The sequence below is a fragment of the Oncorhynchus mykiss genome, chromosome 29 (assembly GCF_057628025.1).
Source record: "Oncorhynchus mykiss isolate SJ-2025 chromosome 29, ASM5762802v1, whole genome shotgun sequence".
Lineage (NCBI taxonomy): Eukaryota > Metazoa > Chordata > Actinopteri > Salmoniformes > Salmonidae > Oncorhynchus > Oncorhynchus mykiss.
The window spans coordinates 40545234-40569770 of record NC_143050.1 but is presented as its reverse complement, the minus strand read 5'-3'; the positions used below and the strand labels follow the sequence as shown (position 1 = coordinate 40569770).

The following is a 24537-nucleotide window of genomic DNA, read 5'->3' as shown; positions in this document are numbered from 1 at the left end:
TTCCACCTGGCTACCCCTACCCCGGTCAACAGCACTGCACTACCCACAGCATCTCGCCCAAGCCTCCTCGATTTCTCCTTCACCGAAATCCAGATAGCTGATGTTCGGAAAGAGCGGCAAAATCTGGACCCCTACAAATCAGCCGGGCTGGACAATCTGGACCTTCTCTTTCTAAAATTATCTGCCGAAATTGTTGCAACCCCTATCAGTAGCCTGTTCAACCTCTCTTTCGTATCGTCTGAGATTCCCAAAGATTGGAAAGCTGCCGCGGTCATCCCCCTCATCAAAGGGGGAGACACTCTATACCAAAACTGCTACAGACCTATATCTATCCTACCCTGCCTTTCTAAGGTCTTCGAAAGCCAAGTTAACAAACAGATCACCGACCATTCCGAATCCCACCGTACCTTCTCCACTATGCAATCTGGTTTCAGAGCTGATCATGGGTGCACCTTAGCAACGCTCAAGTTCCTAAAAGATATCATAACCGCCATCGATAAGAGACATTACTGTGCAGCCGTATTCATTGACCTGGCCAAGGCTTTCGACTCTGTCAATCACCACATTCTTATTGGCAGACTCAACAGCCTTGGGTTCTCAAATGATTGCCTCACCTGGTTTACCAACTACTTCTCCGATAGAGTTCTGTGTGTCTAACCGGAGGGCCTGTTGTCCGGAACTCTGGCAGTCTCTATGGGGGTGCCACAGGGTTTTATTCTCGGGCCGACTCTCTTCTCTGTATACATCAATGATGTTGCTCTTGCTGCTGGAGATTCTCTGATCCACCTCTAAGCAGACGACACCATTCTGTATACTTCTGGCCCTTCGTTGGACACTGTGTTAATTAACCTCCAGACGAGCTTCAATGCCATACAACTCTCCTTCCGTGGCCTCCAACTGCTCTTAAATGCAAGTAAAACTAAATGCATGCTCTTCAACCGATCACTGCCCGCACCTGCCCGCCCATCCAGCATCACTACTCTGGACGGCTCTGATTTAGAGTATGTGGATAACTACAAATACCTAGGTGTCTGGTTGACTGTAAACTCTCCTTCCAGATTCACATTTAGCATCTCCAATCCAAAATTAAATCTAGAATCGGCTTCTTATTTCGCAACAAAGCATCCTTCACTCATGCTGCCAAACATACCCTTGTAAAACTGACCATCCTACCGATCCTCGACTTTGGCGATGTCATTTACAAAATAAAATAGCCTCCAACACTCTACTCAACAAATTGGATGCAGTCTATCACAGTGCCATCCGTTTTGTCACCAAAGCCCCATATCCTACCCACCACTGCGACCTGTACGCTCTCGTTGGCTGGCCCTCGCTTCACTCTCGTCGCCAAACCCACTGGCTCCAGGTCATCTACAAGTCTCTGCTAGGTAAAGCCCTTACTTACCTCAGCTCACTGGTCACCATAGCAGCACCCACTCGTAGCACGCACTCCAGCAGGTATATCTCACTGGTCATCCCCAAAGCCAATTCATCCTTTGACCACCTCTCCTTCCAATTCTCTGCTGCCAATGACTGGAACTAACTGCAATAATCACTGAAGCTGGAGACTCATATCTCCCTCACTAGCTTTAAGCACCAGCTGTCAGAGCAGCTCACAGATCACAGCACCTGTACATAGCCAGTCTGTAAATAGCCCATCCAACTACCTCACCCCCATAATGTATTTCTTTATTTGATTTATTTCTTTATCTTTCTCCTTTGCACCCCAGTATCTCTACTTGCACATTCATCTTCTGCACATCTACCATTCCAGTGTTTAATTGCTATATTGTAATTACTTCGCCACCATGGCATATTTATTGCCTTAACTCCCTTATCTTACCTCATTTGCACTCACTGTATATAGACTTTTTGTTTTCTTTTTTTTCTACTGTATTATTGACTGTATGTTTTGTTTATTCCATGTATAACTCTGTGTTGTTGTATATGTCGAACTGCTATGCTTTATCTTGTCCAGGTCGCAGTTTCAAATGAGAACTTGTTCTCAACTAGCCATCCTGGTTAAATAAAGGTGAAATTAAATGTAGAAAAACACTTTTTTGACTCATCAGAAGTTTCTAAAGCTATGCCATCAATTTCTCAAATTTTCCAAGCTGTTTAAAGGCACAGTCAACTTCGTGTATGTAAATGTTTGACCAACTGGAATTGTGATACAGTGAACTATATGTGAAATAATCTGTCTGTAAACAATTGTTTGAAAAATGACTTGTGTCATGCACAAAGGAGATGTCCTAACCGACTTGCCAAAACTTTAGTTTGTTAACAAGAAATTTGTGGAGTGGTTGAACACGAGTTTTAATGACTCCAACCTAAGTGTATGTCTGGCTTCAACTATAGATTACGCAGGACCATTCATGGGGAAATTATTTCTGATTTTGATTGATGCGCATTCTAAATGGGTGAATGTGTATCCTGTTCTGCTTCATCCACCACTATTATAGATTGCCTATGACAGAGCTTCAGTAACCAAAGGAGTGAGTGACAACACAACCTGTTTTGTGAGCACTGAAGCACAAGAATTCTCCAGAAACAATGGTATTGTGCATGTGACATCAGCTGCATATCAACCATCTTCAAATAGTCTGGTGGAATGCGCAGTACAGACATTCAAAGAAATTATGAAAAAAAGTGCAGAAGGGAGCATAGCAACAAAAGTGTCACCTGTTCTGTTCAGCTACAGAATAACACCTCAATCCACAACAATGCTTTCTCCTGCTGAGTTGTTGTTAGGTTGTAGACTACGCTCCACACTGGACCTAGTCCGTTCAGATCTGAAATGGAAAGTTGAACGCAAGCAAAACAGACAGAAAGAGAACCATGACAAACGTACCAAGGGCCAAAGTTTTGGAGAGGGGGACCCTATCCTTACCAGAAATGTCAGTCATGGGCCAAAATGTATTCCTGGATTCATAGACTCAGTGACTGGTCCTGTCTCCAACAAGGTAATGTTGGGAGATGGTAAAGTGGTTCGCAGACATGTTGATCAGATTCTTTCCAGACATGAGGGAACAACAAGTGAGTTACTAGTTGTGATGGCAGAGGACCGGCTGGTCTCTAGCTATCCACTTGTTTCTATGGTGCACATTCCACAGATAGAGATCGTAACAAAGGAAACAGTTCAAGAAGAGGAGAACCCAGTTTCAGAGTCAGATACTGAGCCCAGCTCAGAAACAGCTGGTGGCTCCTCCTCTGTTGAGAATGGACGCTATCCCTAGTGTTAGTCACAAAGCTTCAAAGCTGCTTAAAGAACTTTGAACTGTGAACAGGGTAAACTAAAATGCTTGTGAGCATGTGAAATGTAATGTCTATTGTCATGCTTATTGTTTACACTGACTTGTTTAGTTCAGTAGAGTACAGAACAAGTTAAAAAGAATGCTGTTTCAGTTAAAGGAACGTTATTTCAGCATTAGTTCATTTTAATGCAATAAAATAGCATAGGGAATGTCTTCTTATGTTGTATATCCTAAAAAAAAGTTTTTTTGGGGTCGGGGAAGATTTTATATTGAAATCTTAATAAGGGAGGAGGAATGTGGTAATGTGGTATTAACACGTCATTACACATACACGCCACCAGGTCGTGTAGCACTTAAGATGTGTACGTGTAATCATTGTTAGATTATTGGGGCGCACCAATACACACGTTGAGTGCAGCTGCGACTGTCTGCCTTTTACACCATGCTCCGGGTTAATCATAAAATAATCAGTTTATATAGAGCTACTCCCTTATTTATTCTAAGGCATAAAGAGTTCCATGAATTATTACATATAGGGCCATCCCTCATTCCCATAAATGAATTAGCCCATCAGCCACTGAGGTATATGAATGACATCAGGCACTTTTGCGGTTGCACGTCTGCCCGCACGTCACTTCCTCCAGCCTCTCTCGCTTCCATCTTGCTCCCCGCGTGTGCTCGCTGCTAGTGTGCAGGTCAGTGAGGAGCTCTAAAATACCTTATTTCCTGCACTGTTTCTGCTCTTCTCCAACTGCACACGGTAAACAATATCCTCGGTTATCAGACCGGTAAAAATCGTGGAGTTTGAGCACAAGTGGGCTTGGTAATGGAGTTTAGAGCTGGGAGGTGAGGTTTGAGTGACAGGTCCAATACCGTTGGCGCTAATCGAATTTAGCAACTTGGTAGCTAGCCAGAGGCAAAAAGCCCGATACATCTGGCTTTTACTTTTCAGTGGTCATCGTCGACATGTCAAATGTATGTAGATATTTAGCTGGCAGTGTTTTTTTTTCATTTTCTCGAAATGTAACTGTTGATGTCCAAAGAACTGGAACAACGGCCTATTAGCATAGTTAGCTACATCAGTGCCTATTATTATCCAGCTAGCTAACGTTAGCTCTCATATCTAAACATAAATAACTTACCAACTAAGTACTGGTAAGTTGGTTGATAGTTTGTCTGCTAGACTTAGACAACATGTAGCTAACGTTGTTAGCTAGCTACAGTTCATTAATTTAAGCCGTGGGTGGCGTCTGCTTTTTTTTGGTTGCAGCTCTGAGTCTTAACGACGTTGGCAAATGTTCTATAACGTTTGCTAGCTGATATGTGATCAACTAGCCAGCTGATACTGCTAGGCAGTTTGGTTGCTAACGTGACATCGTAGTGTTGCCTTTCAAACTTCTCAACCACAATATTGATTTACGGTTTTGGGGATTTTTGCTAAATTACTGTATATCAACAGTACACTCACGTGTGGGGGTGTGCCTTCAACTTGTATTTTCATGCTCAAATTAATTTAGGCTACATGTAACGTTACTAGTGTAAGGAAGGGGAAAGGGGGATATCTAGTCAGTTAAACAGCTGAATGCCTTCAACTGAAATGTGTCTGACTCATTTAACACAACCCTTCTGAATCTGAGAGGTGCGTAGTCCGATGTTAGTCGAAAATAATTTCGGTAAGAAAAATACAGGCTTAAGTGAGGCGGGGCTTACAAAGGTATTACAAATGTAACGTTAGTTAACCAGAAACACATAATCCTAATGATATAATACCAGTAACCCAAATGCTGTCTATTTCAGATGAAAGAAATAATAATGAATCAAGAAAAACTTGCCAAACTTCAGGCACAAGTCCGCATTGGCGGCAAGGTAAGAAAATAAGCCATTAACATACACCAATATCTTCCTATTATGCTCCGATCATGTTTTTCCACCTAGTAACACAGACACTATTTAAAAAAGTCAATATGTTTAAAAAAAATAACGTAATTGTAAAGTTCATCTTGCACCTGGTGTTAAAAGAGCATGCACTTGAATCTGTCTTCTGTTATACAGGGCACCGCTCGCAGAAAGAAGAAGGTCGTGCACAGAACCGCAACAGCAGATGACAAGAAACTTCAGTTCTCCCTAAAGAAACTAGGTGTCAACAACATCTCTGGTATCGAAGAGGTAAGGTCTGGTCAATGGTTAGACTGACCCATTTGCTCTGTAGCCATCTCTTTTTAAATGTATGCTTTTTAAATGTATGCGTTGATCTCTTTGAAAGCAGAGGGTTCTTTTCAAGGCACAACTTAGCTAGCTGCGGTCTGTGAGTTTTCAGAAATGGAGATGTCTAGTGCGACTGCAAGTAACATGGCATAACCATTCTCATTCTTCGCAGGTGAACATGTTTACGAACCAGGGGACAGTGATCCACTTCAACAACCCCAAAGTGCAGGCCTCCCTGGCAGCCAACACCTTCACAATCACTGGCCACGCCGAAACCAAGCAGCTGACAGAGATGCTGCCCAGCATCCTCAACCAGCTGGGAGCAGACAGCCTGACAAGCCTCCGGAGACTGGCTGAGGCTCTACCCAAACAGGGTACGTGTTCCTGGGGGAGGTAGCTGGATGGTGAGGGGGTACTGGCTGAGGCGCTGCCCAAACAGGGTACATGTGTCTGGGGGACATTTCAAAATAGTCTTCACCTCATCTGTTTGATTTGGCCACAGACTTCTGTAGTGTTAGTGTATGTGAGGAGGTGGATTGGTAAACGAAACAGACAGTAATAATTTGAACCTTTTTGCACTTGTAATTGGAATGTTTGGGATTTGAAGTAGGGCTGGAGGTTCTTCGATGGATCTTGAGCACTGCAGGCACTGTAATAGAAATGCCCTTTGTTTGACTTATTCTTCATGATTGGATACATCTTCCTGAAGACGTGAGGCATTTGTACATTGCTCTGCAAGTAGTTTAACATTTCTTATTTCTTCCTCACAGCTGGAGATGGAAAAGCACCAATTGCCCCCATAGAGGAAGAGGATGATGATGTTCCAGGTGAGTTCTATGAAGAGCAGTCTCAACGTGCTGAGGTTGAAACTCAAACAATCACAATCTGAGAATTAACTCAGACTTCTGTTTCCATCCATGTGGGCCGGCACCTGTTTCTCACTAGCCTGTGGCTCCGGCAAACCTGCTCTGACTTTGGGCCAAAGTCAGGCCACTGGTACTTTTCCGCTGGCATTTACATAAATGGCTAGCTGAACTTGTAACACTTTCTCACAAAGCAACTGTCTTGATGTAAAAGTAGTTGATTCTGCTCACCCCAAGTCTTTAGTCACACTCCTGATGGAAACACATTTACACTAGCGTTCATTAACAAAAAGCACTAGTGACACACTGGTGTGGGCTAAGTCTTAGAGGAAAAATCCCCCTAAAACCACTCATTCCTTTAATTTACAGTGTTAAGTATTCTTCATGATTGGATACATCTTCCTGAAGACGTGATTGTGAACAAATGTTTCATTTTGGCATTGTAATAAGGTTGATAGCAACATGGGAAATCGTTGTGGAAGTCTGTTGCAGCTCAGGTCGACTACAAAATCCACAATGCTCTCTATGGGCTAGCTAGCTAGCAAATGTAGCTACACACAATAATATCAAAGACAATATCAGCATGTGAAGGAGCTAGTTAGCTGTAAAATCGCCTAAACCAACTACACTATCACTACAATCTCACCATGTTCAACCTGCAGATCGATGTGCCTCAGTGGAGTCGGACATTCGCAACAGCAGATATACTTTTGAGGAGATGGGGAAACGTTGCCCATGCTACGTCAATGGACCGAGCGGTGCTTTCTGAGCGATTCTGGGACAAGCGCTCTTCAAGGAGTGAATGGGAGTCTATTAGGCGCTAGCTCAAAAACCCAATATTGTCACCAATTTCAAGAAGTACAACATTACAAATCTTGTCCAAGATGTGAGAATTAACTTGCTATCTGTAATATCGTGTAACTTTGGATTTGTGTAGTTGCGTACTCGAGGAAAATGGGCACTTTTCTCAACATAGTCCGTTTTGAGAAGGGATTACGTGACTATGAGCTTAGCAACTGCGGGACGCAGCATGACAACGTCAACGCAATTGGTGGGGCGTTATGTCCTCTGTCAACTGCGTTTATTTTCAGCAAACTTGTGTAAATATTTGCATGAACATAAGATTCAACAGACATAAACTGAACAAGTTCCACAGATGTGAGTAACAGAAATTGAATAATGTGTCCCTGAACAAAGGGGGTCAAAATTAAAAGTAACAGTCAGTATCTGGTGTGGCCACCAGCTGCATTAAGTACTGCAGTGCATCTTCTCCTCGTGGACTGTGCCAGATGTTACCCCACTCTTCCACCAAGGCACCTGTAAGTTCCTGGACATTTCTGGGGGGAATAGCCCTCACCCTCCCCGATCCAACAGGTCTCAGACATGCTAAATGGGATTGAGATCCAGGCTCTTTGCTGGCCATGGCAGAACACTGACATTCCTGTCTTGCAGGAAATCACGCACAGAACAAGCAGTATGGCTGGTGGCATTGTCATGCTGGAGGGTCATGTCAGGATGATCCTGCAGGAAGGGTACCACATGAGGGAGGAGGATGTCTTCTGTGTAACGCACAGCGTTGAGATTGCCTGCAATGACAACCAGCTCAGTCCGTTGATGCTGTGACACACCGCCCCAGACCATGACGGACCCTCCAACTCCAAATCGATCCCGCTCCAGAGTACAGGCCTCGGTGTAATGCTCATTTCTTCGACAATAAACGTGAATCCAACAATCACCCCTGGTGAAACAAAACCGCGACTCGTCAGTGAAGAGCACTTTTTGCCAGTCCTGTCTGGTCCAGCGACGGGTTTGTGCCCGTAGGTAAAGTTGTTGCCGGTGATGTCTGGTGAGGACCTGCCTTACAACAGGCCTACAAGCCCTCAGTCCAGCCTATCGCGGACAGTCTGAGCACTGATGGAGGGATTGTGCGTTCCTGATGTCCTAAGTTTTCATAACAGTGACCATAATTGCCTACGGTCTGTAAGCTGTTAGTTTCTTAACGACCGTTCCACAGGTTGCATGTTCATTGAACAAGCATGGGAAACAGTGTTTAAATCCTTTACAATGAAGATCTGTGAAGTTATTTGGATTTTTACAAATTCTTTGAAAGACAGGGTCCTGGACGTTTCTTTTTTTGTTGAATTTACGCTCCTTCCTTCATTTGATTCTTATCGCCTTTCTGATATCTTTGGCAACTGCATCATGATATGCACCCTGGACTGAGGCAGACAAATAGGAAAATTCTCTGTTAAATTACACATCTCGAGGTAGGAATATTGCAAAAATGACAGACATTTTAGCAATCTAAAAGTCGTGTTCCTATTACCTTCCAGTGTAGCGAGAGCAACTATCGCAGTGCTAAGTCATACCGGCTGGATTTCTGCCTGCTTGTAATGCCAATAACTCACAAACATGAACTGACCCAGGGAATTGATAGAACATCACTCAGATGCACAAAAACAAAACATTCAACATTGGTGAATCATTCCTTTTAAGAGCTCTCCAGTGATTTCAGTCTCTGCAAACAGAGCGATCCCAAAATTTCAGCTGCGCAAAAGTACGTGGAACTACAGAAACAAAGCAATGTCAGATATGTTGCATACTGTGTGGAGCACTTTAGGTGGAAGTGTAGCAATGGAGGCATCCGTGTGAGAATCACACCAGCCTCTGGCAGTACATTTGACGCTGTCCCACTCCCACCCTTTTGGCATGGATGGACACATCTCTAGCTATTGGTTATTTTTCTCCTCTGCTTATTTCTACTTGACCATAGGTACTGTGTAGGTATCGTCAATAATGGACCTGGTTCTTGGCCTCTTGTGAATTTGCTCAGTGACGTGCTCCTTTGTCTCATCATCACCCACATGTCTAGTTAGTACACATGTTATACTTTCTCTGAAGTCTGCCTCCAGAATAAGTTACATCTGGGCTTTTACTTTCCCTCCAATTAATAAAACCTTGCCAGGGTTTGCTTACTTTTGGGAATTGAAGGGGGTCATGCTCAGGGGATCCAACAATGACTAGAGTAATTGGTGATGTCGGGGTGGTGGGCTTAGTGTTTGAAACTTTGTTCGTTGTTTAGGAGTTCTGAAAGCAGTTTGCTTTTCTTTGTTGGAGAAAATGGGTCCAAACACATGAGGTTGCCATTACAATTACCCACAGCTTTTCCCAGGGCTATCCTTTTCCCGTAACCCAAAGTTTTCTCAAACGATTACACTCCCGTTCAGGGTGAGGAATGGTTGAATCCCGATGACAGTCCATGTCTATGCCATCATGTTATTACTGGAGTTTAGTTTCCCTTTGTGTCCCCCCCCCCCCCCCCCCCGAGACAGTCTGAATTGTTTCCATTTGAACCCTCAACCCCTCTGAGACATATGGACATGACAGATTTCAGTCTTCATTGAAAAAATAGGACCCTCCTCGAGATCCTCAGTGCCTTTTTGATCTTCAGTGCCATGATTTTTACATCTGTTTTCTGGAGTTCTGTGTACCTTCCCCTTACAGAGCGAGACTCGTTCTGAGTGTAAAGGGAGAGCTGATTTGGGGGGGGGGGGGGATTGTACCTGGGATCATGTTTCAGATAAACACTCCTTTTTTTCCTTAAGTGGTCTGAGATTAGTAGAAAGAGGCATGTATGTTTGTATTTAGGCCTGTTTAACCTTACTGACCCACCGTTGGCTCTTGTGTTGTTTTTAGATCTGGTGGAGAATTTCGATGAGGCTTCCAAGGATGAGGCAAACTAAAGAAAAAAAACAGACCTTCAGGAGTCTCAACAGGACTTGACTGGGTTGGATAGGGGCACTAGGCGTTATTTTTTTTATTTGATTTTTTAACATTTCTTGCCACCTGACTCAAATGCTTTTTTGTGCACTGTGGTGTCCGTGTCCAGTTTGAGTCAGTGAGAGATTGTACGGGTTGTCTGAGGTTCGTGCTCTTCATATTCTCTTCAGCTGTTTCTTCCATGTTACTGAACCTGATTTCTTTGCAGTCTGGCTGAAACCATATCTGGAATAAACATTTTGCTATTGTCAATTTATATTTTCTCTGATTACTTAAATGTTTTAATTGCACCCCATGGTCAACTAAGGCATGGTACAGAGTAGTGCACTGGACTGCCAACAATGTGACTTAAAGGCCATTTACGCTCGCGCTGACGTGCACAGCGTTTACTTTGAATCAATGACTTGTACAGATAAATGGGACATGATCTGTGCACTAAATTTGGTGAAGATGGTTTACAAGGTGTTTATTTACAATAAAGCAGCACCAGCAAAAATCTGAAGGAACATTCTACAACACTAATGTACCCTAGGAAGGCATTTCAACCATATCTTCCAATGAAGTCGGGCAGATAAACACACAAATATGCATTAAACTACAACCTACCTACAGCAGGACCCCCCCTCCCTGGAACACTGCTCTTTTATTAAGCTTTACATATATTTGAAAAAGCTCTGAGGCCGATACGTAAAGCTTAATAAAGAGCAGTGATACTACCAAGAGCAGTGTGCGTGTTTATTTTTTCTGGACAACATTTTTTTTGTTGCTATGGAAAATGTTTTTATTTTTTATATTTCAGCTCATGTAACATGGGACCAATTTTATTACTATTTATTGTTCGATGTACTTAATTTCACCACAACTTGTTAAGTAGCCCGCGAAATGACGTTGCCACGAGCAGCACTGTAGATATTGAGATGCAAGACTTTGTTCCATCACACACAGTATGTGCACAGGTTCGCTGAATGCCGTTACGTGGGAGCTAGGGCACCAAAGCAGCATAGAAGTCGATGCTCTTAGTTGTTGCGGCAGTTGACCCACTAGGCTGTTTTACTTTCATGCCAATACCCTTTTCATGAGGGGCAGAATTCTCAAATGACGTGTGCAATTAACTCAACTTTCAACATCCCCCATTATTAATGCATGATTTGTGCAGACGTTTGGGTTTATGCACTAGTTTCTTACATTGTTACAAAACTCAGGACGTCTACCCAAAACGGATACATGGGGTGCCTAAATACTCTCACATGCTTCCTAAACATTTCACACATGAGCCTCAGACGTGCTTCACGATTGTCCTCAGACATTTCTTTCTTCATAATGGCGTCTGCTGTATACTGCATTTCCATTCCCAGGCAATCCTTCCTCATGTCCCCCAGGTTAGTGGCTTTTCCCTGGGCTCTGGTCACTCTCGCATCCCCATCAGCAGCTTCAGTAGATGGGCCTCCATCACCTGTTGAACTGATCAGAGAATAGAGAAGTTTCATGAAAGTTTGAGTATTGTACGAAATCAAAAAGGCAAGTATCCGGTAGAGTTGGTTAAAGGTAAATAGGAAAGCTAGGTTGCTTAACCTGAACTGACAAAGAAAAGGACATAAGAATGCTATCTTCAAACAGAGCAGAGCTCCAAAAGGCAGCCATTTTAAACATTACGTTTCTTATTCCCAGAGTACAAATATCCAAGTAATGAAATTGTAACAGCTACTGGGTTAGTTTGTGCATGGCTTGATTGGGATATGTTTCCATAAATGACATGTCTAGCCTTGGCATACACAGCACCTTACTAACTTGTCCAGCAATTTTAATTGTTAGAGAAATTGACATAGAAAATAGATGCGACAATTGCCTGATACGGTGCATTTCCATTGAGCGTTCTTGTGCAACTAAAAACAGCTGGATGTAATGTCACGCCTAAAAATAACTCTTGCAAAAACCTAGTCTAATAAAAATAGTGGTTGGAGTGTTTCCATGATCCATTTTGGCAAATTGTGCATTAAATTGCCTACAGGTGGTGGGAGGGCATACAGGTGTTCTCAGGTACACTGGGAAAGGCAGCATGAATAGAATGCAAGAATTGACATTCTAATTCTCATGTGCACCTGTAATGATCATGCTGTTTTATCAGCTTTTTAATATGCCACTCCGGTCAGGTGGATGGACTAGCTTGGCAAATAATAAATGCTCACTAACAGGGATGTAAACAAATTTGTGAGCAAAATGAGAGAAGCTGTTTGTGCATATGGAACATTTCTGGGATCTTATTTCAGCTCATGAAACCAGTGGAGCTTCGTAGTTATGTGATGACATCACGTACCTTCTAAATTATTCTGCAATCAGCATTTAAGTTGATTTTCTATATAAAAAAAAAAAGTTTGACATTCAAAATCCACCCGTCGAACCCATGTCGCTTTAGAATATTTCTCCTATAGCTGTCGTTGCCATTACGTATTTTTTTGGCAACATTGATTGTCAAATAAACCTGGGTCAATGGAAACCTGTCTATTGTTATACACTGACTAGAAGGAACTTTCACCAAATACCCTTGTTTCTTTCAAAATATTCTAATATGTAGTTAAGAGTTGTCTGTCTGCACCATATGTATCTTTATGAAAGTAGACCTGGCAAAAGACAAGTAATGAACTGCTATATTTCTGCTTTATGTATGCATAGAGTACAATACCTCTTGTGAAAGGATTCATGATATTTCAACCTGTTTTTTATTTATTTTTATTTTACCTTTTATTTAACCAGGTAGGCAAGTTGAGAACAAGTTCTCATTTACAATTGTGACCTGGCCAAAGCAGTTCGACAGATACAACGACAGAGTTACACATGGAGTAAAACAAACATACAGTCAATAATACAGTATAAACAAGTCTATATACAATGTGAGCAAATGAGGTGAGAAGGGAGGTAAAGGCAAAAAAGGCCATGGTGGCAAGGTAAATACAATATAGCAAGTGAAACACTGGAATGGTAGTTTTGCAATGGAAGAATGTGCAAAGTAGAAATAAAAATAATGGGGTGCAAAGGAGCAAAATAAATAAATTAAATACAGTTGGGAAAGAGGTAGTTGTTTGGGCTAAATTATAGGTGGGCTATGTACAAGTGCAGTAATCTGTGAGCTGCTCTGACAGTTGGTGCTTAAAGCTAGTGAGGGAGATAAGTGTTTCCAGTTTCAGAGATTTTTGTAGCTCGTTCCAGTCATTGGCAGCAGAGAACTGGAAAGAGGCGGCCAAAGAAAGAATTGGTTTTGGGGGTGACTAGAGAGATATACCTGCTGGAGCGTGTGCTACAGGTGGGAGATGCTATGGTGACCAGCGAGCTGAGATAAGGGGGGACTTTACCTAGCAGGGTCTTGTAGATGACATGGAGCCAGTGGATTTGGCGACGAGTATGAAGCGAGGGCCAGCCAACGAGAGCGTACAGGTCGCAATGGTGGGTAGTATATGGGGCTTTGGTGACAAAACGGATTGCACTGTGATAGACTGCATCCAATTTGTTGAGTAGGGTATTGGAGTCTATTTTGTAAATGACATCGCCAAAGTCGAGGATTGGTAGGATGGTCAGTTTTACAAGGGTATGTTTGGCAGCATGAGTGAAGGATGCTTTGTTGCGAAATAGGAAGCCAATTCTAGATTTAACTTTGGATTGGAGATGTTTGATATGGGTCTGGAAGGAGAGTTTACAGTCTAACCAGACACCTAAGTATTTGTAGTTGTCCACGTATTCTAAGTCAGAGCCGTCCAGAGTAGTGATGTTGGACAGGCGGGTAGGTGCAGGTAGCGATCGGTTGAAGAGCATGCATTTAGTTTTACTTGTATTTAAGAGCAATTGGAGGCCACGGAAGGAGAGTTGTATGGCATTGAAGCTTGCCTGGAGGGTTGTTAACAGTGTCCAAAGAAGGGCCGGAAGTATACAGAATTCATGATAAGTATATAGCCTATAAATGATATGAAATGCATATTTGTATACCATTCCTATGGCCCATTGCCACAGCCATATCCATAGCGTTGAAGCCAGAGTCGGACTCCACTTTCTGTGACAGGAAAGGTTTGAATTCATCAGATGACAGACCTGTCTACACAAATACAGCCTACATCTAAACAATTTACCTAAACATTTAAGTCAGTTTCAGATAACTGCCATTGCTGTTGATAAGTACAGTATGTCTGCTGAGTGGAAGGTCAGCCAGCCAGTCAGTCCTTACCCAGGAGGATTTCCACACAGGGTACATGGTTCCCATGGACAGCGTAGAGCACGGGAGCCCCGCCGTTCTGAAACCAACCCACAAACACTGCATCACATTCGGGCAAACACCTTGGGCAGCCTCCAGAAAGGTAAGCTCACCACATTCACATCACTGATTTGGGGGATCCATTTGTCTACATAAGCCATACACAAGAATACAGTTTAAAATCCTGAATCAGCTAACTTTCCTACCCAGTCATATTCATTGACGTCCACCCCACAATCGATGAGCATCTTCACGATGTCTGTATATCCCTTACTGCATGCCAGAGACAGAGCACTCTCTCTGCCTTTAGCCAACAGGTTGGGGTCTGCTCCCTAAAGGAAGAGAACATGGAGACAGACCATAAGTGAGAAAATAGTCAGGTCTAAGCGGCCCATTTAGTCAAAACATGATTTCAACAATGTGGTGTTTTGCTGTTATGTGCATTTTATAACAATGTCTGACTATATTTCTGTACCATGTTGTTCAAATTAATTTAGTAATTTGCTGAGTTATTCGTCTCAACATGTCATTGTGCTTACATTCTGAAGCAGGAATTCTATGACTGCAATCTGTCCATGTGCTGCAGCCCACATCAGAGGGGGTGAAGCCTTCCTCATCCTGCAGGTTAATCAGTCTCTACAGCCATACAAACACCAAAGCAATCAGTAACACGTTCCGTTCCACATCTTTCAAGTCAACCAGTGAGAGCCATATTATAGACGTTCTTGAGTGCATATTGTTCTTACCAACTGTTAATTATGTGACTGCATGGTTCTAAGGAGCCCGACAACATCAAAACAAATAGAACTCCACCTTGAGGACATCCTCACCTTGTTCAATCCTGCTGGCTAGGAAAACCATTTCACCCTGTGCTGCTAGCTGATGAATGGACAGAGCTGGAAAGATCATAGTTCAGAGGTCAAGCAGCCATCGTTCAATGTTAGATTCAGGTATGGTTTGAGGCTAAATGATGTGACAAATCTAGGATAACGCAGTCATATAGGTCCGACCTCTAAATTGGAAGTCTGTGGACAAAGAAACCACCTTTAGTTTAAGATGAGCTCAGGTACTTACAGTGGACCAGAAGAGGAGTGGAGGACACTTCGTTACCACGGTGCTTGTTGGTGAGTGTTGTCGACTGTTTGATGGGAGAGAAGTGTTTGGTGGTGGACGGGGTATAAACATGACGCACTTGTATCCCCGGTGAGGGTGAAGTCAGAATATTACACTCGGCTGAAAGGGAAAAGAGGCAGCAGCATCATCAAACATTAGCTTCGTTCAATTGATTAGCAAAATACCTCCTGATTTATCTGGGATCAAATTAGCCTAAAATCATGGCTCTCAGTTCCACTAAATTACACATAACTAAGTAATTGAACGAAGACGTCTTCTACGGGGTAGTTTTAAGACCAACGCTCGGCCTGAACATTTACACGCATATCAGTGAGAATGTATATATATATTGTAACATTTATACACCTTTTTATAGGGTTAGTGTTCCTACGTAGCCATTTCTCAATGTTACAGCTCGTGTTTTAAGCAAGACCGAAGGACCACCTGTTCTAATTCAGTATCTAGCGTGCTCCGAACACCTGTATTGTAACGCTAACGGTAGAAGGCCGCCAGAAACATGTCAGTGAAAATACTGTCGGCTTGCAACTGTGAGAAAGCCGGTTATGCTTAGCGTTTGTGAAAATTATTTGCATGTGATATGAGAAGTAAAGGGCTTTGTTTCTAGAACCGTTTCGTGATTGAGAGTCGATTCACGTTTAATTTTGATATTTTGTGCTGCGGGTCTACCTCTGAAAATAACACAAGGTCCTTGGACTCTTGACTGAGGGAGTAACGGTAGGCACCTTTAATAAGAGTACTGGGGGATAGGGTAAAACATGCGAATTGCATTGTAATACCAATGAGTGCGTCAACAGTTGGTAGTTAGTTGGTACCTTTAAATAAAACAGAAGCCACCTCCAAATCGGAGTTGACCTGGTCCTGGATGTTTTTGCTGTCCTCCTCGTTGAGTGACTTGAGCATACGTTCATATCGAAGCGGTTGGGCAGAATGAACTTGATCCCCATGGCCACGTTCTGTGCACCTGTGTTGTCCGCACTTCCACCCGGGTGCTCCGACTTGATGCCACTCATATCTGGCATCACACATATCCCCTCCATCTCCTCTGAGACCGAACTGGTCCTGCCTGGTACCAAACCTTTGTCCATGACTGAGTAGTTAGAGTCAACAGGGTCGACTCAGTGCTGGGTGGATGTGATGGCGACTGTCTTGGTTAACGAAGACTTTGTTTACCACATCGAGTGTGCCATAAGATAAGTCAGTGAAAGCCTAGAATAAATTAAAACGTAACATCAGCATTGGGTAGGCCGAGGGTTAGTGCTAATATGCATAAACCCACAGGAGAGAGTGGTTGCAAGAGAACAGACAAGGATCATTCCTAATTAACAACATAGGATCAAATCAGTCCAGAGGCTTACATCGTTACATTTTAGGGCCTAGCTAGCTGACTTACCATTACTGGTAGTTAGGTAATATTTTGAAATAAATAATAAAGACGAGACCAAACAGACCGACTAGTGTTAGCTAGCCCAAGATTGGCCAACTCGTTGAACGAGACGTAGCTAGCTAAGTGTTAGCAAGCTAGCTAACAGACCCAGTATCATCCATTGCAAGCAACCTAACGTACTGATTAGAAGCACAACTTACACCGTTGTTAGTGATTTACATTTAATAATAATAATTTCTTACTAAGTAGCTAACACATTTTGTGTAATGTCCACCGATGGTGCAAGGAGTTGATAGCAGGCTTTCCACTTGTTTCTCGCGCATGAGCACTATAGTTTTTTTCTCTTCATAATGTGCCAAACTGTAAAACCAGGTATGTGAACAATAAAACATTCGAAAACATGCTTTATTCTAGCGCGACACTTACAATTATTGAAAACATACAGAAAAATATTTTGTATTTTAGCAAATTTGCCAATGAATGACACTTAATAACCAAGCCTCTTTTTTTGTTTTTGTTTTTTAGTTGTCCATATTCTGGTTGCGAAGCCCTATCCGCATACAAATCTTTGAGGCCTTGGGGACCTGTGTTTTACTTGTGTGTCAGCTCCAAAAACCTAACCTGGGTGAATTAAAGTTTTACCATGACATTTTGCAATGTTTTTGTTAATCCATTTTAATACGAAAGCTTGGATAATAGATTAGGCTAGACTGGTTACTCTGCTGTGAGATTACCATCTGAAGCACAAAGATCACAGTTTTGGTCAAATGCTAAAAATTGGTTTATGCGATGCAAAAAAAATTTGGACCACAGGTTCATTAGAACAATTTCTCAATTTTCCTTGAATGAAATGGCTCATTGTAAACCAAAGACAAAGGAGCTGATCGTGGTCTACGGGAAAAAGAGGGCCGAACAGGCCCCCATTAACATCGACTGGGCTGTAGTTGAGCAGGTCCCCCTCAGGAGACTGAAAAGATTTGGCATGCGTCTCCAGATCCTCAAAGTTCTACAGCTGCACCATCGAGAGCATCCTGACCGGTTGCATCACCGCCTGGTATGGCCACTGTTAGCCAGCCGACTGTAAGGCGCTACAGAGGGTAGTGCGTACGCCCCAGTACATCACGGGGGCCAAACTTCCTGCCATCCAGGACCTATATACTAGGCGGTGTCAGAGGAAGGGCCAAGTCATAATAAACTGTTCTCTCTGCTACCACACGACAAGCAGTACAGGAACGCCAATTAGACCCCTGAAGCCATAAGACTGCTGAACAATTAATCAAATTACCCCCCTTGTTTTTTCACTGCTACTCGCTGTTTCTTATCTATACATAGTAACCTTACACCAGGTTGAAATTACCTTGACTAACCTGTAACCCCACACATTAGTGTTATTTTATTGTTACTTTTAATTAAAACATTTTTACTTTTGTTTTATTTTCTTAACCAATAACGCAGTTCAAGAAATAGAGTTAAGGGCTTGTAAAATAAGCATTTCACTCAGCGCATGTGACAAATAAATGGGAATTTATTTGAATCACAGAAGATGGAAACAGGCATATTAGAAGTGTGCCAGGTGTTTATCCAATCTTTGATTTTCTCTCATAAGCATGTTTCATGTTACTCTTTTCATTCTCAACTTAAAGTAATAGAGCAGTAGAGTATGTAGGTTTGTAGAAATGTATATGGTACCATTCAGATCAAATTAAAAACATTTATTGACCCAGCTAGCTATCTTTAGTGTTTCCTTTGTGCTGCAAAGTCTCTACATGTCACCATTTGAAGCATTTTACTTCTGCTTGAATAATCTGGAATTACTCATTCGTTTGAAAGGTCAGAGGTTTTCCCCTTCACTGGTCAAAGTTGCAACATGCTAATCTGATTTAGGGGGATATGCCAAATATTTCTCCCTAATCTGTCAAGTCCTGCCATAGAGGAGTGTAGTCCTAAATTAAGCGCCATTCGCTTTTGTTTTTGTCTGAGTTTTCATAGCTAAACCCCTGTCCAGATCAGGAAATTAGGGGCCACCTCTCTATCTTAACCGCTAATATTTATGTGGCTATTTTCAAATGCTGCTAATTTAGCTCATAAAACACAACTTTATATTTTGGTTAGGGATCAATTGGCCAAGCAATAGATATTATTTGATTTCTTTCTGTGGATTTCTGATCTGGTACAAAGGATCAAAAGCTAAATCAATCTGCTATCAACATTTGTCTCACCACAGCTTGCTTTCTTTTGGTTGTTTATACCTGAGTAACAGGTATTACCAGTATTTTGTTGTATGGTCATGGTAAATAGCTTGTTTTTGAATAGGTGACAATAGTTTGTCAACAGCGACCCATTCTAGTCAGGTCTTTCGTGACATCACAACTATTTCTGGGAATTACGCCTTCCTGAAACTAACTATGCAATGCAAACCATAAGACATGTGAATGTCACATTCATTATGCTAGGTAACTTCCTCCTTACCAGAAGATCCCCTGTAGGAAAGTAACCCATGACTGTGGAGTTGGTAGATTTAATAGATCAGTTTCACCTATTGTGTGTTGGTTGACTTTACTTTCTTACGTACGTGGCCTTGGCTTTCAAAGTTTGTTTATTTTGAGGTGACTGTGAGGCATGTCTACAAATCTGCTGCAAAGTGGGGATTTCCTAACTACGTATTTAGGCTTATGTTGCCTGGATGAAAACAGTTTTTCAGCCCCTGCCCTGTCGTATTTATGCAGTTCATCAGTCCCATAACCTCCGCTAGTGACATACACTTTGGCAGCATTTTAGACAGGCAGCCCAATTCCCATCTTTTTTTCACTAATTGATCTTTTGACCAATCAGATCAGCTCTGAAAAAGATATGATGTGATTGGTCAAAAGACCAATTAGTGGAACAAATATCAGAATGGGCTGCCTGTGTGAATGCAGCCTAAATAACCTCTAACCTGTTTGCTGTGTGTGCATAATCTCTCTCTCTCTCTGCATGCTTACACACAAATAAAGCAAATATGTTTTCATAATGATGTATCATTGTGTGTCAAAGTGAATAACACTATTCAGCCAAGGCATATCGTGCATGTCTACAGTTGGGATTACCACCAATTGAGGGGCATGAATGAAACACGTGCCCTTTAGGTTAGAAGTCAACTGGTTGCCATCAATATATTTCATTCACTTATATCATGGTGTCTGATCAAAGATAAAAAGCCTTATAGGTCAATAAGTCTGAACAAGAAAAGTTGAGTAGGGAAATGTTTTATTTTCCTCCTTCTATTAATAGAAATGTACAGCACCCCAAGAGCGACAGGGATAGCTTTTACAGTATTTTAGTTGAGGTAATGAATCAACTTAAATAGTACACCACCATCTCAAACCAAACACGTTTTGTGACTTTCCAGCCATGTGTTTTTGAGAGGTTAAGAAGAGCTTTAGGAACTGAATTTGCTCAAGTAAAACTAACCATAAGCTGTTGTTCTTGGAAGGCAAAGGTAATGATGTCCTTGCAGTGATATCGAGGAGAGAGGCAGAGGTATGGGGGTTGATCAGGGGCTAGCCTAGCTGTGGCGGTAAAGGGGGCTTTTAGCTTATAACGGGGTTGGAGAGGGGGCTGGAGTAGGGTGGGTAACAACAAGGGAGTGAACAGGCAGGAACAAGGGGTGACCATGGTATTCTTATCTTTTCTTATTTTTGTTGCATTGTCGAGAAGGCACCTGCAAGTAATCATTTTGTTGGACGATGTATCAAATCAAATTTTATTTATCACGTGCCGAATACAACAGTGAAATGTTTACTTACAAGCCCTTAACCAACAGTGCAGTTTTAAGAAAATAGAGTTAGTAAAATATTTACTAAATAAACTAAAGTAAAAAATTATTGATAAAAGTTACACAAAATAATAATGAGGCTATATACAGGTACTGAGTCAATGTGCGAGTGTACAGGTTAGAAGTTTACTATGCGTATACCATACATACGACTAATAAAACTTGAAACTAGTCGTAGACCATGGAATGATCTGGGATGCTGCTGGTTGGTACACCTGCTTCTTCCAGTCCATAAAACCTTATGAGCAGGCTTCTCTGGGGCCTTGTTGCCAGCAGCACCAACAGGCCTACTCACAGCGCCTGGGTCCTTTGTGCCTCCCGTGCCTGGTCCTCTGCCTCCTGCTGTTTTGTGCTGGACGACTGTAGCCCATGACGTGATTTCACACAACACAACCAGCCACGGCAGAAAGAGAGGGGGTTTTGTCCCAGGACCCTCTTTTGTGCTGTTGTTTAGTTTGTTTGTTTTCAGAGTTTCTAATGAAGAAGGCCACGAGTTGTGGTCCGTCACTGCCGCAGTAGGGACACCAGGGGGTCTGGAGAATAAAAAGCTTCCAGGTCAATAGCATGGAGCAAATCGCCTCGCTCTAATATCTCTGTCAGTTATCACACGCAACTCCGGCCTCAGTTGCCTTGTTCCCCCAGCATGTGAAGGGCACTCGCGTGATAAGTCTGCGCTCTTGCTGTGACCATAACTCCTACTCCTCACGGCATCTACAGGATAGCCTACTGAGTTGACTGTTAACTCAACTAACACTCAGCTATTGAAACAATGATGCTGAGCTGACCTCAACCCTCTAGCAGGCTGAACTATGTTAAATCTGATTATTGGTGCATACTCATTTATGTCTGGAAAATGCCACAACCACAATTTATTCTAATGTCTTTCACATGTAATCTATGTGAGTAAATGTAATCCGAATGATAATATATCATCCATCATACATTCTTCACTTTATACCAAAAATTGGATGTGGCAACCAGTTCCAAAATATTGCTGAAACAGACTGGCAACCGGGCTAATAGAGAACCTAAACTGTGCTTGTATGACAAATATATGTTGCTAACATATAACATAAATGTCAATGGATGTGTAAGAGGAAGGTAAACAGATCTACGTTTCAGGTTTTACCCAAGCTCTTTACTCAATTGGTGTTTGGTAACTGGGACTAGATCTGCACCTAGGGGCCACCTTACCCCAATCTTGTTATAATTTTCCCCCAGTATGTGATAAAATCTAATGAACACATGGGGGCAGTATCGACCAATCTGACACACCGGCACTTGGCTTGCAACGAATCAAGTTCACGATGAGTAACTGAGCTGAAATTGTTGCTATTGAATGTGACGTCAAACAATGAGTTGGCGAGTCTGATTGTACTTAAAGCGTCAGTGTTTTTTATTGTCTTCATAAAATAATATTTAAGTGTATTTTTCATGTACTGAGTATAAGAGATGCATTTTAGAAAACAACGTGTCATACAGTATATGCAGTCATGTACTCTCATGTCATCTATTGTGTCCAGTTGCACATGTGGGATTAGTGATTTTGACTGCAGATGGCAGAACTGGTTCAGTCCAATAACCTTGATGAATGAAGTGTTGTCATCCGCGGGGCTGAGTCCCCTCTCACACATTTCTCCATTCATTCAATAATTGCTGCAGGCAATTTGGGTTACAAGCTGCACTCAATGGTACAACTGTAGTGGTCTCTGCCTGGTATTCAACTGTTTCCCCAGAACCTGCACACATTATAGGCCTACTCATAGCTTTATATTTGTTTATGGTTGTACTGCTGCTACTGCTGTTGTTGCTGCCAATGAGCTGTAGCCTAAACTGATTCTCCAGTCCATGTTTGCTCAATTTGAGTTAATGGGTTAAGCAGGAAGGGCGGTAACTCCATTTGGACTCCCTCTCATTTCCTCCCGTTGCTATGGGCACTAGTATGAGTAATGACCTTGTATACATGAGTGCAGCAATAAGTTAGTGGAGAACAGCAAGATATGTTTTCAGTATGGGAGGGGGTTGGGCTCACTTATGGTGGACCATATGGGAGGGCAAGCAGTGTAATAGAAAGTGCAACACTCACTAGCCTTCCCATGCAAATTTTGGATGGCATACAAATATAACTCCCCATGGAAATAAATAGTTCTGTACGGATTCATTCTTATGTTGTTCATTTGTAATTAGGCTACCTTTCTACCATGTAATGGGCTACTGTAAAAATAAAAAATGTTGGAAACATTTTCAAGACTAGTCTCTTCAGGAGGCACTGATAAGGGAACATATTTTATTTTCTATTATTTTCTACATTTCCTTCAGAAACTATTCATACTCTGACTTATTCCACATTTTGTTGTGTTACAGCCTGAATTCAAAATGGATGAACTTGTTTTTTTCTCTCTCACCCATCTACACAAAATACCCCATAATGGCAAAGTGAAAACATGTTTTGAGAAAGGTTTGCAAATGTATTGAAATTGAAATACAGATATATCATGTACATAAGTATTCACACCCCTTTGCTATGTGCTTCTACAAAGTATTGACTCAGGGGTGCTAATACTTATTTAACCCTTGTGTAGTCTTAACATTCTGTTTACTACCTTATCCTAAGGGTAAAAAATGACCTGCCTTCACTAAACCCCTAAAATAAAGTAGCTTAATTGAATTGTAAACCCCAAATCTGTTTTGCATGAAGAAACAACTTGTCATTCATCACAAACTTTGTGAATATCTGGGTTTCCCATTTTCAAAATGCAAAAAGACTGCATTTAATCAGTGGACACCACTTGTTTTTACTACAACATACCTGTCATAATTGTTTTCTTTACTTTATTATTATTGCTAAAGGTACTGCATAGGTGTAAACATACATTTGTCTTTAGCAAGAGAGAGCACTTGTATAGCCTAAGAAAGTAGAAAAAATGTGCAGAAAGTAGTTTTGAATGCATTTTATTGAAAGGAAACGAGTCATACTTTTTTGGCAACATAGTGATATATTCTTATATACTGTACAATGAGAAATTCAACTACAAAATACTAGTATTCTCCCATTTTTTTAAACCATTGCCCCATCCACAATGTGTAAAAACAACAACAATAAGTAAGAATAAAAGAAGATAATAGATACAAAAGAAGAACGTGAAGAACATAAATCATTCAACTCTAATTAGCACATGTAGGACAGTATGCAAGTGTGTGTGCATGGACAGATGTATTTCTCGGATGTGCAGAACATAGTATTTGTTTTACAGTCCTTCCTTGGGGGACAGAATTGGCATCTCCTCCTCTTGCCTGCCCCAGCTGCAGCCTCATGTGGATCAGGACAAGATTCAGCCCCCTGAACAGCTTTCACAAGCACTGCAGAGGCTGCTGTGTGGGGGAGGCACTCCCTTCTTTGAAGTGCCTTTCCCAGCTGCTCCAGGAACACCCTCCTCTTGTTCTGCTTATCAGGGATCCAGGTAGGGTTTATCTTGTTCCATATCATGCAGGAATTGTATGAGGATACATCTATGATGTTATGGAAGATGACCAGGGGCCAGCGGGCAGTCATCCTCCTGCAGCTGTAAGTTACAATCACCTTGTCCAGGTTGTCTACGCCTCCTTTGTTGTGGTTGTAGTCCAGGATGATGGCTGGCTTCCTGTCCTCACGATCACTGATCTCAGCTGTTTTTTTGCAGTGTGCTCAGGAGGACCACATTCTTGTGGGGAGGTAAGAAACTAGAGTGGTGGTGGGGGTGAAGGCAAACTTTGATGAGAAGGCCTCTCTCCCTCTTGTTGCGAAGAGTGCAGGGGGGAGCTTAGGCTTGTTCTTTCTAACTGTACCAACCATGGTAATCTTTCTCTTCGGGAGCTGCTGGCTGAGC

General features: G+C 42.1%; 2 protein-coding genes and 1 long non-coding RNA gene across 7 annotated transcripts; 2 read left to right on the top strand and 1 right to left on the bottom strand.

Annotated features, from left to right (window-relative positions):
• The first annotated feature begins 3814 nt into the window (after positions 1–3814).
• On the top strand, positions 3815–10358 carry LOC110509577 (transcription factor BTF3). 3 transcript variants are annotated; one of them, XM_021590546.3, is made up of 6 exons: positions 3815–3949; positions 5052–5120; positions 5307–5420; positions 5632–5833; positions 6230–6286; positions 10019–10358. In XM_021590546.3, exons 1-6 carry the CDS (start codon positions 3845–3847, stop codon positions 10063–10065), a joined length of 594 nt encoding a protein of 197 aa, XP_021446221.1. In that variant the 5' UTR covers positions 3815–3844; the 3' UTR covers positions 10066–10358. The 3 variants fall into 3 exon arrangements, with proteins under 3 accessions (XP_021446221.1, XP_021446223.1, XP_021446224.1); XM_021590548.3 differs by having other exon boundaries at positions 3863–4014; XM_021590549.3 differs by having other exon boundaries at positions 3877–4100.
• Positions 10359–10549: 191 nt separating this feature from the next.
• LOC110509578 (uncharacterized) lies at positions 10550–17189 on the bottom strand. 3 transcript variants are annotated; one of them, XR_016493389.1, is made up of 8 exons: positions 17100–17189; positions 16286–16679; positions 15414–15572; positions 15170–15235; positions 14879–14975; positions 14546–14671; positions 14313–14379; positions 10550–11563 (listed from the first exon to the last, which is right to left on the bottom strand). XR_016493389.1 is itself a non-coding variant. In XM_090227190.1 (5 exons), exons 2-5 carry the CDS (start codon positions 14954–14956, stop codon positions 14083–14085), a joined length of 330 nt encoding a protein of 109 aa, XP_090083316.1. In that variant the 5' UTR covers positions 14957–14975; positions 15170–15272; the 3' UTR covers positions 12819–14082. The 3 variants fall into 3 exon arrangements, 2 of the variants coding, with proteins under 2 accessions (XP_090083317.1, XP_090083316.1); XM_090227190.1 differs by lacking the exons at positions 10550–11563; positions 15414–15572; positions 16286–16679; positions 17100–17189 and adding an exon at positions 12819–14141 and having other exon boundaries at positions 15170–15272; XM_090227191.1 differs by lacking the exons at positions 15170–15235; positions 15414–15572; positions 16286–16679; positions 17100–17189 and having other exon boundaries at positions 14879–14966.
• Positions 14330–15151, top strand: LOC149970449 (uncharacterized). Its single transcript, XR_016493390.1, has 2 exons — positions 14330–14442; positions 14888–15151. It is a non-coding gene; the product is annotated as an uncharacterized LOC149970449 (long non-coding RNA).
• Positions 17190–24537: the final 7348 nt, after the last annotated feature.